The sequence below is a fragment of the Neopelma chrysocephalum genome, unplaced genomic scaffold (assembly GCF_003984885.1).
Source record: "Neopelma chrysocephalum unplaced genomic scaffold, ASM398488v2 Primary Assembly neopelma1_182, whole genome shotgun sequence".
NCBI lineage: Eukaryota > Metazoa > Chordata > Aves > Passeriformes > Pipridae > Neopelma > Neopelma chrysocephalum.
Genome location: NW_020897844.1, coordinates 820,889 through 836,416, shown reverse-complemented (window position 1 = coordinate 836,416; position 15,528 = coordinate 820,889). Strand labels below are relative to the sequence as shown.

At 57.4% G+C, this 15,528-nt stretch overlaps 1 protein-coding gene across 1 annotated transcript in view; it reads right to left on the bottom strand.

Annotated features, from left to right (window-relative positions):
• The window catches only part of ITGB3 (integrin subunit beta 3), a 23,888-nt gene that overhangs the window by 4,257 nt on the left and 4,103 nt on the right, over positions 1 to 15,528 (bottom strand). Inside the window, exons 2-11 of the mRNA XM_027702311.1 lie at positions 13,372 to 13,457; positions 9,013 to 9,205; positions 6,770 to 7,022; positions 5,819 to 5,981; positions 4,631 to 4,792; positions 4,391 to 4,486; positions 4,105 to 4,194; positions 3,625 to 3,759; positions 2,408 to 2,837; positions 1 to 187 (exon numbers count right to left, since the gene is read on the bottom strand). The exon at positions 1 to 187 is cut by the window's left edge and continues 27 nt beyond it. Of these exons, the coding sequence (XP_027558112.1) occupies positions 1 to 187; positions 2,408 to 2,837; positions 3,625 to 3,759; positions 4,105 to 4,194; positions 4,391 to 4,486; positions 4,631 to 4,792; positions 5,819 to 5,981; positions 6,770 to 7,022; positions 9,013 to 9,205; positions 13,372 to 13,457 (1,795 nt within the window). The remainder of the gene's footprint in view (positions 188 to 2,407; positions 2,838 to 3,624; positions 3,760 to 4,104; positions 4,195 to 4,390; positions 4,487 to 4,630; positions 4,793 to 5,818; positions 5,982 to 6,769; positions 7,023 to 9,012; positions 9,206 to 13,371; positions 13,458 to 15,528) is intronic.

The following is a 15,528-nucleotide window of genomic DNA, read 5'->3' as shown; positions in this document are numbered from 1 at the left end:
CTCTCGCAGGTGTCCCCGTAGGAGCCGGGCTGGGTGCACTCGCAGCGGCCGCACACGCAGGAGCCGTGCCCGGAGCACACCAGCCCGTTGCCGGACATGCAGGTGTCCGTGCGCGTCGTGCAGTTGCAGTAGTCGCCCGTCCAGTCCGGGTCGCACACACAGTCCCCACAGCTGCACTTCCCGTGGCCTGGGGACAACCCAAAGAGCATCAGGACCCTCAGTGTCCCCATTAGCAATCGCCCATATGGATGCCCCTGTCCCAAGGCGGACCAGCCACCGGGGACAATCCCATTGCACTGTGCTCGGGGTGGGACACGCAGCAGCTCACACCAAACCCCAACCTTTGCTGTGTTCCCAACGCTGCTCTCATCCCACCCAAACAAGAACAAAGGTGGGCAATGAAGAGGGGAAGCTGCATGAGGAGCAGCTGAGGGCACTTGGTCTGTTCAGCTGGAGGAGACTGAGGGGAGACCTCACTGCAGTTCCAACTTCCCTGGGAGGGGGAGCGGAGAGGCAGGCACTGAGCTCTGCTCTAGGGGGACCAGGGACAGGACCCGAGGCAATGGCCTGAAGCTGTGTCAGGGGAGGTTGGATTTTAGAAAAAGGTTCTTCCCCCAGAGGGTGGTTGGCACTGAACAGGCTCCCCAGGGCAGTGGGCACAGCACCAAGGCTGACAGAGCTCAAGGAGCGTTTAGATGATCCTCTCAGGCCCAAGGTATGACTCTTAGGGATGGTCCTGTGCAGAGCCAGGAGTTGGACTGGATGATCCTTGTGGTTCCCTTCCAACTCAGCATATTCTGTGATTCTGTGATTCCAGGCTGAACTGCCCCAGCTCTGCCAGGTTGGTAGCAGCAGCTGGAGATGCTCAGTCAGATCTGTCTCTGAGCGAGTCAAGCCTTGGCTGTGGCTTTGAATTTCAGATTGAGTCGGGACATCTGGTCAAACCCCCCAAATCCCACTCCTTTCCCAGCCCTGGACCAGGCAGGGGAAGCTGACTGCTGGGAAAAGCCCGCTGAGCTCTGCACGCTCACCGAGCCTGGTTTAATCACACAGACAGACAGACAGACGTGCTCAGATCCTGCCAAACCCCGGAGCTGTTTGGATTTGTGGTTTGATTCCAGCTCAAAGACCAGACATGGTAAGTGGTGGAAACACCCCGGAGCCGGCACGCGCCGACCCGTCCAAGCCCTGGGCACAGTGGGGAACGTTGGGAACGCTGCTCCCGGCAGGGGATCGGCTGGGCACCATCCCAAAACCCCGCTCTTGGCCCGGCACTGTCCGGGAATGCTGCTCCCAGCGGGGGATCAGGCCGGGCACCGTCCCTGCCACAGCCTTGGAGGCACCGGCATGAGAAATAAATGTGTAACCCCGTTAATGAGGAACCAGGGCTGAGTCACAGGAAAACGGTGCCACGCTGGGTGACAGGGCATGGAAAGAGACGGGCAGCCCGGGGAGAAGTGGCTCAATGGGACCAGACTGATGCCAACGGGGTCAGACAGTTCAGGTTAATTAACAGCCCGCCCTGGCTGGGGGCAGCTCTTCATCATGGCCCTTCACCCATCCGGACCTGGCAGCCCTTGTGCAAACAGGAACAGGCTCCCTGCGGGCACTGACTGCTCTGGGAGGGGAAAATCCAGCGTTTCCACCTCCTTTATCAGCAGGCTGTGAAGATAAAGGATCAATCCCAGCAGCACAGAGGCGGCTTTGAGCCATGAATTTGGCCTGAGGGGCAGGTGGGGTCCCAGAAACTCAGTTTGGGGACACTGGGGAGCAGGAACCAGAGACAGTGATTATTCTGAGTTGGAAGGGACCCACGAGGATCATCAAGTTCAACTCTTATGTGAATGGCCAGTGTGGAGATTGAACCCCCAACCTTGGTGTTATTAACACCATGCTGTAACCAACTGAGCTCAGGGGCATCTCCCCACGAGTGTTGGTCCGGGTGAGTTGCATCAAATCTCTGCTTAATAATAATTTCCTTTTTGACAGCTTCAATGTAATTGTTTCAATGCAGTGCACTATCCTATCTTGTAGCACACTACTAGTAGTTTTAGCGCTTATACTGTGTAGTAAATAATTCTGATTAAGATCTTTTGTCTGATCATTTGTAATAATAAATGATTCATTTTATATAAATATTCTCATTTTGCCAGTCATTAAAACCTGGGGGACAAAAGCGGTTCAGTGACACCTCTGCAATTCCTTGAATTTAAACCGTTGCCATAATCCGAGCTAAGATTGGGTGCAGCTGGATCCAGACTCCTCTCCCGAGAAGGGGTTTGGAAAGCCAGGGAGTCCTTTCCGCGCCTCGTGACTCGACGGCGGGACTTTTTTAATAAACTTTGTCTAACATTTATTAAACCCCGCGGCAGCGGGCCCCTCCCAGCCCGGCGGTGCCGGCACTCACCCGAGCACATCTGGCCCTTGAAGCGGACGCAGGAGAAGTCGTCGCACTCGCAGTACTTGCCGCTGACCTTGCCGAAGTCGCTGCTGTGGCACACGCACTGCCCGCAGATGCACTCCCCGCGCTGGCTGCACAGCGGCTGGCCCGGCCGGGGGCTGCAGTTGTCCTGCTGCGAGGGGTTGTACTCCTCCTCCGAGCACTCGCAGTGCGAGCCCAGGCGCCCGGCGTTGCAGCGGCACACCCCGCACTCCAGGGTGCCGTTGCCGCGGCTGCAGGACGGGCTGCGGGGCTCGGCGCGGCTCTCGCAGGAGCAGTCGCAGTCGAAGTTCACCTCCACGCTCAGGCTGTCCTTGAAGCCCACGGGTTTGATGGTGAAGGATTTGTGCCGCTCCTGGGGGCAGCCCCGCACCTTGGCCTCGATGCTGAAGCTCACCTGGGGGGCAGAGGGGTGTGGCTGGGTGTCAGTGCCACCGGTGACAGGGACAATACAGGTGGTGGGACATCTGCTCCACGCCATGCCCAAGCTTGAGGAGCTCAGAATTGGGACCCGCCAGGTTACTTTGGGCTTATCAAAGCTGTCCCAGCACGGTACTGACAGGCACAATACAGGTGGTGGGGTACCTGCTTCAATCCATGTCCAAGCTTAAGGAGCTCGGAAATAGGGCCTGCCAGGTCTCTTTGGGCTTATCAAAGCTGTCCCAGCATGTTTTGGGCCAGGGCACCTGCTCTGCCACAGTAACCAGGTGAATTTTTAGATTGGATATTAGGAAAAAGTTGTTTGTTGTTCACTGAAAGGGTGGTCAAGCATCGGAACAGGCTGCCCAGGGAAATGGTGGAGTCACTGTCCCTGGAAGTGTGCAAGAAATGTGTAGTTGTGGTGCTCAGGGACATGGTTCAGTGGACCTGGCAGTGCTGGGTTAGTGGCTGGACTCAATCTTAGAGGTCTTTTACAACCTGAACAATTCCAGGATCCCATGCACAGCGGGCAGCAGCCTGGGCTGAGCTACAGGACCCCAGGGTTGGCATCCAGCAGGCTCAAAACATTTTCCTCCTTGCACCCACCCCACTGGACCCCCTCTCTCCACTGCTGAGATTCCAGGGCCCGTGTCACCGGGGAGGTGGTGGGACAAGCAGGCAGTGCTGGTGCAGAGCATCAGACAATCTGGCAGCGCTGCTTTGTGGAGGGGGAGGAAGACCAAGCCCATGCAGAGGATCCTCACCGTGTCCCCGATCTTGAGCCCCACGCAGGACTTGAGGCCAGGGATGACCTCGTCGTTGAGGCAGGTGGCGTTGAAGGCCAGGGACAGCTCTTCGGGGAGGTCCCGCACCTCCAGCTCCACCTTGGAGCGGATTTTCTAGGCAAGGAGAGAGCAGTGATGAGGACACAGCACTGGGGAGGGCTCGGTCCCAGGGAGGGTCCCCCCCAGCACCACAGGACAGGAGCTAAGTGCTCCAAGTCTCTCTCAAGGCTCGGCTACATCATTCCCTACATCATTCCCTCAAATGCCTTTGAGGACGGGAAGGGGCAGGCAGTGAACCCAGTGATCTCCCTTCCCTGCACACATGGGTGGAGACAGATGCTCACAGCTGGTCCAGGGAGGGTGCTCGGGGCTGCCAAATCCATGAGGGCTGTTTGCAGTGTGAAGCAGGGGCTATTTTGGGAGGCAGAGAGCTCTTGTGCCAACACATCACACACTTACCCCATAGGAGTCCACGATGAGCTGCAGGACGTTGCTGGAGTCTCTGGACAAGGTGCCCACGGTTGTGCCTGGGATGAGCTCACTGTAGTTCTGGAGAAATACCATAAATGAGGTCTGTTTGTGATGGGTGACTGTGCCATGGCTGGGCCAAACCCCACCCAGGAACACAGGAGCTTCCCAGGGAGCTTTGGTAGGACAGGAGACCACCAAGCTATCTCCAGCCACCCATGGCTGGCTCCTGGGGACCCTCCAGCCCCCCAAAAGGTGTCTGCACAGCAGTTGATACCTGGTAGAGGCCAACAACTGTATCTGTCACAGCAAAGATCAAGTTGATGTTCTTCTGGGAGAGTTTCTCAGTCATCAGGCCCAGAGAGGGATAGTCCTGGGAAAGAGGAGAGGTTATCCCTTAGGGACATGTACCTCCACCACCCGGCTCTCCAACCCTGGCTGGACCACCTTTCCCATCCCATGGGGACCCAACAGGAGCTCTGGGCTCCACAACCCCACGCCTGGGGCCAGGATTTACCAGTGTGGTGCTGGCAGAGTAGAAGTTATCCTTGCCAATGTGGCACTGGGCATCGTTGGGCTGCACGATGCCGGCCAGCCGCCCGTCCAGGGCGATGTGGGTCTTGGCGTCCGTGGTGAAGACGAGCAGGTGGGAAGCATCATTCCTCCAGCCAATCTTCTCCTGTGGTGAAAGGAGCTCCCAGTCATGTGGCAGCACCCTGTGCCAGCGCCCCACTTCTGCCTTTGTGCCACCCCGGGGTGTGACTTGGCCATAAGGACCAACCAGCTGCAGAAGGAATGGAGGGAATTGCTCCCCCAGGGAAGTGCTGTGGGCATGTGGGGGCTGGCAGGGGAGCAGGGGCTGCTTGTACAGGTGAAAGATGGGTTTTAATAAAGAAGATATCAAGCTATTAGAGTGTCCAAAGGAGGGCAACGAAGATGGGGAAGGGCCTTGATTTGAAGCCACGTGAGGACACTGAGGGCACTTGGTTCAGCTGGAGAAGAGGAGACTGAGGGGAGACCTCACTGCAGTTCCAACTGCCTGGGCAAGGACTGAGCTCTGCTCTGAGGGGACCAGGGACAGCACCCAGGGAGTGGTTGGAGCTGTGTCAGGGAGGTTTAGGTTGGATGTCATGAAAAGGTTCTTCCCCCAGAGGGTGGTTGGCACTGCCCAGGCTCCCCAGGGCAGTGGGCACAGCCCCAAGGCTGCCAGAGCTCCAGGAGGGTTTGGACAACGCTCTGAGGGACAGGGTGGGATTGTAGGGGAATCTGTGCAGGGTCAGGAGTTGGACTGGATGATCCTTGTGGGTCCCTCCCAAGTAGCATATTTTGTGATTCTGTGATTAATTTGCCAGTGTTAATCAAGGTGTTTAATGACTGAGGTGATACAACCCCTCCAGCAAAATCAAGGTGCAGGCACAGGAGCTGTTGTCCCTTTTGGGCTGGTCACTGCAGGGCTGACATGGGATCATCATCCATTCCCAAACACCTCCTCTGCTCCTCTCTCCTGCCAGGACCACTGAAGGTCCTGCTCTTCCCTTGCCTTGGCAACTGGGCTGGAAATGTCCTGGTTGAACGTTCACCCTCTCCAGAGCCGAGTGGCACAGCAGCTCCACAAGGCTCATGATCCTGTCCTGGTGGGATTGGGTGGTCTCTGCCCACACTGGTGGCCCTGCCCCAGCCCCAGCCAGGCCTTCTTGCCCCTCACCTCACACACAGTGGCCTGGATGATGGCATCGAAGCCGCCCTCGGGCGCGTCGCGGTTCCGGGACACGCTTTGCTTCCGCACCTCCTCGTTGAAACGCGTCACCTCGTCCGTGAGTGACAGCACGTGCTTGTACCCGAACATGGGCAGGCAGGTCTCACCGATCCTGGGGGGGGACAACAGTCACAGGGCTGTGCCAGCTCCCATCCCTGCCCTGCAGCCATCCCCTGTCCCACGGTCCTGTCCAGGATGTGCTGGAGAGGGCACATCCAGAGGCTGGTGAAGGACCTTCTAAAAAATCAGCCCCGTGTTCTAGAGGTGCCCTGGGCTCAGGGCAGCTCCCAGCCTCAGACCTGCTGGGATTTTTAGGAGTCATTTGCTTCAAGCCTCAACAGGAGGTTGTAGCCAGGTGGGGATTGGTCTCTTTTCCCAGGCAACTCTCAGCAAGACAAGAGGGCTCGGGGTCTTCAGCTGTGCCAGGGGAGGTTTAGGTTGGAGATTAGAAAGAATTTCTTTCCAGAGAGGGTGATCAGCCATTGGAATGGGCTGCCCAGGGAAGTGGTGGATTCTCCATCCCTGGAGGTGTTTAAGAAGAGACTGGATGTGGCATCAGTGCCATGGGCTGGGAACCACAGCGGGGTTGGATCAAGGGTTGGACTTGATGATGTTGGAGGTCCCTTCCAACCCAGCTGATTCTATGATTCTATGATTTCTCATGAAAAACTGGTGTAAAATTGTTCCCTTAAGGACTTCCTGGTGGCAATGACAGTTCTAGTTTAGACCTGCTCCTCCTCCCTGTGCCAGCACAACACACTGTGCAGCAAGGTCTGAACCCTGCCCGGAATCAGGCACCCATCTCCCTGCTGGAATCTGCTGGGATGGATTTCCAGCCACATTCCAGTGATGCCCCATCAACTTCTGGCCCTCATGGGACTCCCTCAACCCGGGACTCACTCATAGCAAGGGTTCTCCACGGCCTCTGGAGGAGAGATGTACATGTAGGGGGAGATGGGCTTGTCCACGAAGGCCCCGAAGCCGATGCGGAGGTTGCTGGTGAGCTTGCGCATCTCGCTGGCCAGCTTCGTGCCCAGGTTCTGGATGTTCCTCAGGTCGTCCTTCATGGAGTTGGACAGGTCCATCAGGTAGTAGATGTCCACAGGGTAGTCTTCCACCTGACGCACTTGCACACGGAAGACTTGGGAGTCATCTGGAATGTGACAGGGCAGCGGAGTGAGAGCTCCTCTCCTGGGAGGAGCAGGGGGAGCTCACCACAGGATTAGGGAGAAAGTCACCCTGCAGGGTCAGGAGGAACCCAGGGGATGGTTAAAAGCTGCTGGGAGGAGAACATCACCCTTAAACAGACACAGAGGGGCAAAGCCCTTAGTCAGGTGCTTGCACAGGAGATGTTCTGTGCACCCTTGGAAGTGTCCAAGGCCAGGCTGGATGGGGCTTGGAGCAACCTGGGCCAGTGGAAGGTGTCCCTGCCCGTGGCAGGGGGTGGAACGAGATGGGCTTTAAGGTCTTTTCCAACCAAAACCATTTTAGGATCTATCTATGACAGGTGTGTCTGCATTCCATGGCTCCTGTTCTCCAAACCTCTCAGTACCAGGATGTGAGCAGATCCTCCTGCCCAGGGCTGACCCCTCAGCACAGCAGGTCTGGCAGGGACCACAAGGGGACTGCAGGGTTGCTTTGGACTTCTCTGAGCTCCCAGGGTCTCTGAGCATCTCCCGAGGCCTCCCCCATCCCTCTCCCCTTGGCTCCTCCCAGCTCCTACTGGGGAATTTTTGGTGCAACATTTTCCATTGAAACAAAACCTTCCTCAGACAGATCCTTCTGGGGATCAGGCCAGTTTTGATGACTTTGGCACTTAAAAAAAGAAAAAAAAAAGCTGAAAATGCCTTGAGTTGACCTTTTTAAGAGACAAAGGTTCTTTCTTCTGGTCCTTGAAACGGCTTCTTTGAAACATAAGCCAGGGCACAGCTGCAGCCTTGTCTGAACACCTCAAACATTGAGGAAAAGAAGCTTTAATTGAGCTTAAATTGTTGCTGTTTTCACATTTCCATCTAAACCCACACGTCACGTTCTTTCAGGATGGAGAAAGTTTCAAAATCTATGAGAGCCCAAAGACCTCCATCCTCCCTCCAGCTGTGCTGGGACCCCAAACAGAGCCAGGGGTCCCATCTTTCTGCTCAGATAGCAGCTGTTTGCCCTTGTTGAGCTGAAGCCATGAGCGCTCTCAGCTTGAGGGACATGAGCTGTGACTTGTCCTGCTTGTATCCTTCATGACCTGATCTTGGTTCAGGAGTCAAGGCTGATGACTCACTCCAAACCCTCTTGGTTGGGCAGAGATGGTATCAAGCTGGGTTTTCTCCCAAGAAACAGGGATTTACAGGGATTTACTCTCCTGAGCAACACACTCACCCCCCTCCTGCCAAATACCTTTAGACCTCAATAGAACAAGGGCCACTGAGCAGCTCCACATCCCCACTGCATGGGGACATTTCTGTCCTTCAGATGGGTCAGGACCCCTCCTGGCCAGGCCCAGGGATGTGCCACGTGCTATCAGCCACTGACATTCAACCCCAGGGCTTTAATGAGCACAAGGAACCAAAACTGCTCCTGCTGAGACTGGCAGAGTCACCTGTGAGGGGATGTCTGGGGCAGAGCAGGCGATGGCACCGCTCACTCCACGTTCCCCGAACCGGTTTTGTGAGTTCGGGTGAGTGACACCCGTTAGCTTTGCCTCCTGCCTGGCATCCTTGAAACTCCTGGATGCTGGCAGAGGACCAGAACAGTTAATTGGCTCCAGCCTGCCTGGCTGAAGGGAGCCAGGGAAATTACAGGACCTCTTGGCAGCCCAGCCCTGCCAGCTGCTCGTTAGACACGAGCCGACTTCCACCCAGGAATTCCGAGCGCAGCGGCAGTGCCTCGGATCCAAATGGCTTTTTGTTGAAGTCACATCCAGTCCTGCCCCTTGGGCACATCAGGATTGAGGCAAGAGACTGAACGCAGCAAGCAGCTTGCAGGCTGCCCACCAGGGATGTTCTGGAGGGTCCAGTGTGGCCTCAGCCTGGCCTTGCCCCCACAAGACCCCCTTGGCCAGCGAGGCAGAGCCGTGGCTCTGTCACTGCCTGAGCCCTTTGGGTTATTCCCACTGCATCCCCCCCTTCCCACAGCAGCCTGGGGGCTCTTACCCGGCCGCAGGTTCAGCCGAATTCTCTGGGGGCTCATCTGGGTGGTGGTGGCCCCCCCTGAGCCCTTGTTGCTGAGGGGTCTGTCCTCCAGGATGGTGACACTGCTGCTGGGGGACTCGATGTGCTCCTGCCCGCAGCCGTTGTGCAGCAGGTTGGCACGGAGGTCACAGCGAGGGGACGACTGTGCCCAGACCTGGGGGAGAGGGACACGGTCAGGAGCCAGCTCCCCCCTCAGCTGGGAGAAGGAAAACCACCCCCCTTTTCCCTGGAGAGCTTTATCACACCTCATGCCAGACCAGGACCGGAGGGGTTTTGGGGTGCACGGTCTGCGCTCGAGGGAGGTGGCAGACAGAGGGGATTTGGAATCAGCACATGCTGCCAGGACCCAAAGCAGGAGCTTGGCAACCTCTGCCAAGGAGTGATGGATAACACACCCCTGCCAAGGAGCGATGGATAACACACCCCTGCCAAGGAGAGATGGATAACACACCCCTTCCAACCCCCTCCCGGCTCCTGGCAGCTGGAGCCTCACGTTTGGGTTCTGGCAGAGCTGAAAGGAAAGCCTGTCTCTGTGGGATGGCTGGAGGAGGGTGTGGTGGGATGTGAACAGGGGCAGGCTGGGACTTTTTAAATTAGTTGTTACTTTGGCAAAAGACAAATCACCTTTTCCCCCCATTTTCTCCACACGTGCCCTCAGGAATCCTGCCGTGAGCAAGGAATGGGCCCACTGTGGGTGAGTCCAGTGCAGGGAGCAGTGCTCAGTTCCTGCCCAGGAGTGGATCAGGCTTATCTCCAGCTCCCCAGCTTCCTGCCGGATGGAGCTGACCGGGAAAGGAGCACCAAAAAAGGAGTGAAAGAGTGACCAGGCACCGGGGTGTGGGAGAAGCCGTCAAGGGCCCATCAGGGGCAGGAAGCACAAAGTGTGGAGTCACTGCGGGCTCCAGCCCTGTCCCTCCTTTCCTAGAAAGCTCCCAGCTCCCTGCCCTTATCACCACACATTCAGAAGGGTTCATGTCCCTTCAGTTTCTCATGGAGACAAATATGGGAGGAATTTCTCCCCCCCATCACTGCCGGGATCTGCTGTGACATGTTCCCGCTCAGGCAGCGTCCACCCTCCTCTCCAAAGGGATTTTCCATCTGCCTCCCACAACCAAAGTCTTTCTACATCGGAGTCCTACAGCAGAGGACCAGCACAGCCTTTCCCTGCAGCAAAGGGAGGTGGCACAAGTTTGGGTGGGGCTGGTCCAGGGATGCAGGATCCCAGTTTTGAGTCTCCCAGTGCTGGAGAGGTTCCCATCCAGGATATCGTCTGCCCTGGGTTCAGGTTGATTGAACCCAGGGATGAATTTGCAAACAAGGAGAAGAACGCAATGGTGTCAGGAGGCCCTGGCTGGCCCACGGCCCTCTGGAAACAGGGACAGCCAAGGAATACATCAGCAGGCGTGTTCCTCCCCCGCAGCCTCCCGATCCCACCGGAGCGCTGCTGACGGGGAGGAGGACGAGTCATCCCTCCAAATTAGCTCCCTTGCACCCACCCACCCCACAGGCTCACTCCACAGGGCTCCCAGCTGTGGGAAGAGGTGGCTGGTTCACTCCAGATCCCATCAATCATCACGTACATTCCTGTCCCAGGAAGGGAAATTGCTGGAAAAATACATGGGTGAAAAGCGGGCTGGGCAGGTGGGGTTTATCCATGGGACTGGGGGATACCTGGAGATCTCGGGGAGCTCCCAGGACCTCAAAGGCCACGTGGCACCTTGTGGGATTTTAGCAGCACCATTCCTGCTGTGAGATTCCCACGGAGAAGCTGTTTAACCCCAGGACTGCATCCTTCCCCTTTCCTTGGAGCTCTAAATACTGAGGTTGACTCAGGACTCACAGGAGCCTCCCCAGCAACAAAACTACTGCAAAAGGTGAAGGAAAACACTCCTGTGCCATCCAAGGGGTATTTGGCTATGGGGCCCTGGCAGCTCCCAGTCTATTTTTGACCCCAGTCTCTGCCACCTTGCTGACTCAGCACTTTGGGCACAGCTCCAGGTGGGAACAACCTGGAGCAGCCAAGGCCTGCTGGTGACAAACACAGAGTGCAGGGACTTCCTCTGTGATAAATCCCCCTTCTCCATCAGCTTCTTAGGGCAGAAATGTGAGGAGATGTGTTCCCAGCCCTCCATCCCAGCCTTCCCACAGCCCTTCCCAGAGATGCTCCACCTGCCCTCTGTCCCGCTGCAGGGAGGGAGGTTTTAACTCAGGATGGGAAACCTGGTGATTTTATCCCAATTCCTGCCTCCAGAGCCGTTAAGTGAGGGCAGGGGCAGGCAGGGCACTGCCAGAGCCAGCTCCATCCCTGCCTTCCCAGGGTGGGAGGCTGTGGAAACTCCCACATCCCCAAGGCATCTCCATTCTCAGCTCTGACACAACCACATGCAGCATCAGCTTCTCTGCAGGAGAGCTCCTGGGAGGGCTCAGAGCACAGATACCTCCCCAAACTAAGTTAAAATCTTCCAGCAGCTTCTCTGAAATCCACCCCTGGTCCAGACTTGCCTCCACCTTTCCTCCAAGGGAACCAGAATGGGTGACATTTTGGGAGGGTGAGGTGCTGGAAGATCTGTCACAATAATCTCCAAAGGGGTTTTAGAGCCATGTGTCAGTGTTACAGCTTGGCTGGCTTTTTCCAAAAGCAAAAGTGAGTGGATGAGAGCATCTATTTGTTGGGAAGAGTGGTCAAGGTTTCCAAAAAATAAATAAAACTCAACTCCCCTCTGCATCAGTGCTCAGGGGGGGTCGGTGATCACAAGAAACCACAATGAAACCCTTCTCCCATCCCAGCCCAGGATGGAGCAGCAATAACTCATCACCCCAGTGAGTGGGAAAGGGCTGCAGCGGGAGCAGGAGCACAACTAAGGGCACTGTCCCTTTAAAAAAAAGGGGGGCTGTGCAGTATCAGAGACCTCCCCCACCCCAGGGAAATTAAACAAACCCGCAGCAAAAACCCTCATTTGCTAAATTAGGACAATGTGGTCCAGATGTTGGGGCAGAGTTGCTGAGCTGAGCTGCACTCCCGGCTCTCCGGGGGCCGGCTCTGGCAGTGGGACGGCTCCCTCGCTGCTGTCACGTCTGTCCACGAGCACAGCTCGCAGCAGCACTGGAAATATTTCCTTTTTTGGAAACCTTTGCTGATCTGGAGGAAAAAAAAAAGCTCCATCACAGCCCCCGCTGCAGCGTTAAGACACCAGCCCTGCCCAGTCAGCAGCCGGGAAGGAGGGAGCCCAGCCCAGCCCAGCCCGGCCCAGCCAGCATTCCCCCTGGGACAGGGGATCCAGAGGGAAGCCAGGCCCTTTATCACCCGGCACATTTCAGACACTCCCCGCGGGAGATAAGAGGGGCACAAACATCTTTATTCACACCACACCCGAGGTCCAGCCCTATCTGATGGGCACAGCGAGCACAGCCACCCCCTCCAGACACACACTGACCCCAAGGCATCGACCACACAGGCATGATCCAACAGCATTTTCCAGCTTGGATCACTTTTTCCCAGGTCTTCTCCTGGACACCACGGGCACAGCCTCAGCTGGAGGAAGTAGAAAGCAAGGAAAGCCTTGCCAGAGGGGGATCCACCCCGGGCTGGATGCCCTGAAGGTTTCATCACCTCTCCCCATCCCAGCCTCAACTCCCTTGGCTCTGCCCTGGGGCTGCTCTTCCACCTCCTTGGGAAACTCCCTCCTCTTACCTAATGGATTAACCCCCAGGGCAGCATTTTTGGAGGGGAGTGTGGCAGATCTCCCAGGCTCTCACCTACCCAAAGTGAGTGATTTGAGAGCCACAGCTCAGCACTCACATCCTCCTTAGCCCAGCAACCAAAACAAGGCACTTTGTCCTCTTCCCCCCTTACTTGCAATGAAAAAAGGCTTTTAAACCCAACCCCATAACTTCTAATCACCATTTTCAATTCCTCCCTCCAATCCTCCTTCCCTTTCCAGCCCTTCCAGCAATTAAGCTCCTTCAGCCAGAGCTTTACAACAGGTTTTCAGGAAGCAAACCAAAAGTAAACTGAGCTTTTTACATGCACGTTATTTGAAAGGCAAAGTGATTTCCCAGTGGAAGCAGCACCATTTCCCAGCCAGCTCGATGTAAATCCCACCAGCACACGCTTAAGGGGCAGATTTTGGGAGCAGGGCAGGAGTGATGTGCAGGTCTGAGCCAGGGGATGTGTTTAGACATGGTGGGAGCAGGTGGAGATGGAGCTTGGGACTAATCCCACAGCCCAAAGGCTCGTCCCTTCCTACACACCCCCAGTCCTGCTCGGGGATGAGCTTCAGCCCAGCTCAGCCCCCCAGCTCAGCCCCCCCCAGCTCTTACCTCGGCAGAGCACCAGGCACAGAGGGGGCTCACAGCCAGGCACTGCTTGCAGGAGTTCACCCCACGGGTGGTGCAGATGTTGCCCCCTGGAACAGCAAAACAGAGCAGTCACAGCCTGCAGAGCCCCTGCTCACCCCCATGCCCAAGGGGGTGCTCAGCCACCGGCTCCCCGAGCAGCCACAGCCCCCACCAGGGCCCTGCTCTGCCCCCTTTCCCAGCCCCAAACCCTGGGTGTTGCCTCCTCGCCCCTTTCATACCCTGGCACCAGCTGGGCTTCATCCTGCCCAGGGCTGAGCACCATTCCTGCCCTGCCAGCTCCTTAAAGGGTCCCCTCCTCCCTGCAGCATCACTCAGGTGTCGGAGTGAAGCTCCCACTGCTGGTATTTGTGCCCCCCTGCAGAGCCCTTGGAGTAGCAGGAGAGGGAAGAGGTGAATTCCCAGGGGTGCAGAGTGGTACCCACAGCCCTGCCAGGGATCAGCTGCCTCTTCCCACTGCCCCGACCCGAGGTGGTCAGAGGGTCACCCAGGGCAGGGTGGTCAGTGCCACCTTGTGCAGACACTAAACACAGTGACTGGCCTTGGCTCGGGTTCAAATCCAGGGAAAGGAGGGGAGGGAAAGGGCAGGAGTCCAGCAATGTGCTGGGGGTGGTTTGCCCCGGTGTCCCAGGCAAAGGCTGGCTCTGTCAGTGACAGTGGTCATGGGGACTCTGGGAGACACAGGCTGGCACCAGTCCTGGAGGTCAGAGGCCAGACAGTCTGTGTGGGGGGACTAAAGTGCCCCAAAGTGCCCGCAGGGCTCGGGGTCAGGAGGTGGCACAGCCCGGACTGGGCGGCTCTGCGGTTCCAACCGCCGGCAGTGACAGCGCTGGGGACACGGGTGTCACCCTCGGCTCTTCCTCCCTCCCGGGCACAAGCACCTCGGCAGTTTTAGGGCTCCCTGGGCAGAGCAAACCACAGCCATGTGCCCGCTTGGCCGGGGGGCACCGCAGCCCCGGGAGCCGGGGGATGCTGGCAGGGCTCTCCCCTTTGCCCCGTGTCCCCGCTGTCCCTGCCCAGCGCTGTCCCCGGCAGCGTTTTCCACCACAGGAAACGCAACATAAAACGGAAAGAGGAAACTGTGAAACGATGTCGTCAGGTCTCTGGGCAGAACCACAAACAACGGCCCGTCAGCTCCTGCCTGGAGGCACCCGGATGCTGTCACAGGCTGTGGCTGTCCCAAAGGCCAGCAGCTGCTTGGGGATGTGCCCCAGGACGTGTCCCATCACATCTCTGCCACCAACACCCCCAGCTTGTCCCACGCAGGGCACTGAGCTAAAGGCTGAACCCACCTGCCTGGCTTAGCACCAGCTTTGGGGTGGCACCTGTGCCCAGAGCTCTTGGCACTCCCCAAAATACCTGGCTCCATGTGGGGATGGGGCAAACTTTAAACACAGCATTGCCCAGAGGGTGACAGGTTGCTCTGGTGGCACCCGTGCCCAGAGCTCCTGCCACTCCCCGAAATACCCGGCTCCACGTGGGCATGGGGCAGATTTTAAACTGCCCAAAAGAGTGACAGGTTGGTCCCTGCACCTCAGCAATGTGCCAGCAGCAATATCGATCCTGGGGGCGGACAGGGCGGGGAAGGGGGAAGGCAAAGGGCTCTCCAACCGCAGCAGCAACACCAACACCTCCCCCTTCTCACATTGGCTCCTGCAGCGTCCCAGTGAAATCCCTTCTGCCCCATCCCAGTGAACCCCTCCTGCCCTGTCCTAGTGACATCCCTCCTGCTCCATCCCAGTGAATCCCTCCTGCCCTATCCCAGTGAATCCCTCCTGCCCCATCCCAGTGAATCCCTCCTGTCCCATCCTAGTGACATCCCTCCTTCCCCATCCCAGTGACATCCCTCCTTCCCCATCCCAGTGAATCCCTCCTGGTCCATCCCAGTGAAATCCCTCCTTCCCCATCCCAGTGAAATCCCTCCTACGCCATCCCAGATCCTAGTGACATCCCTCCTTCCCCATCCCAGTGAAATCCCTCCTGCCCCATCCCAGTGAATCCCTCCTGCCCTATCCTAGTGAAATCCCTCCTGCCCCATCCCAGTGAATCCCTCCTGCCCCATCCCAGTGAAATCCCTCCTGCCCCATCCCAGTGAAATCCCTCCTGCCCCATCCCAGTGAA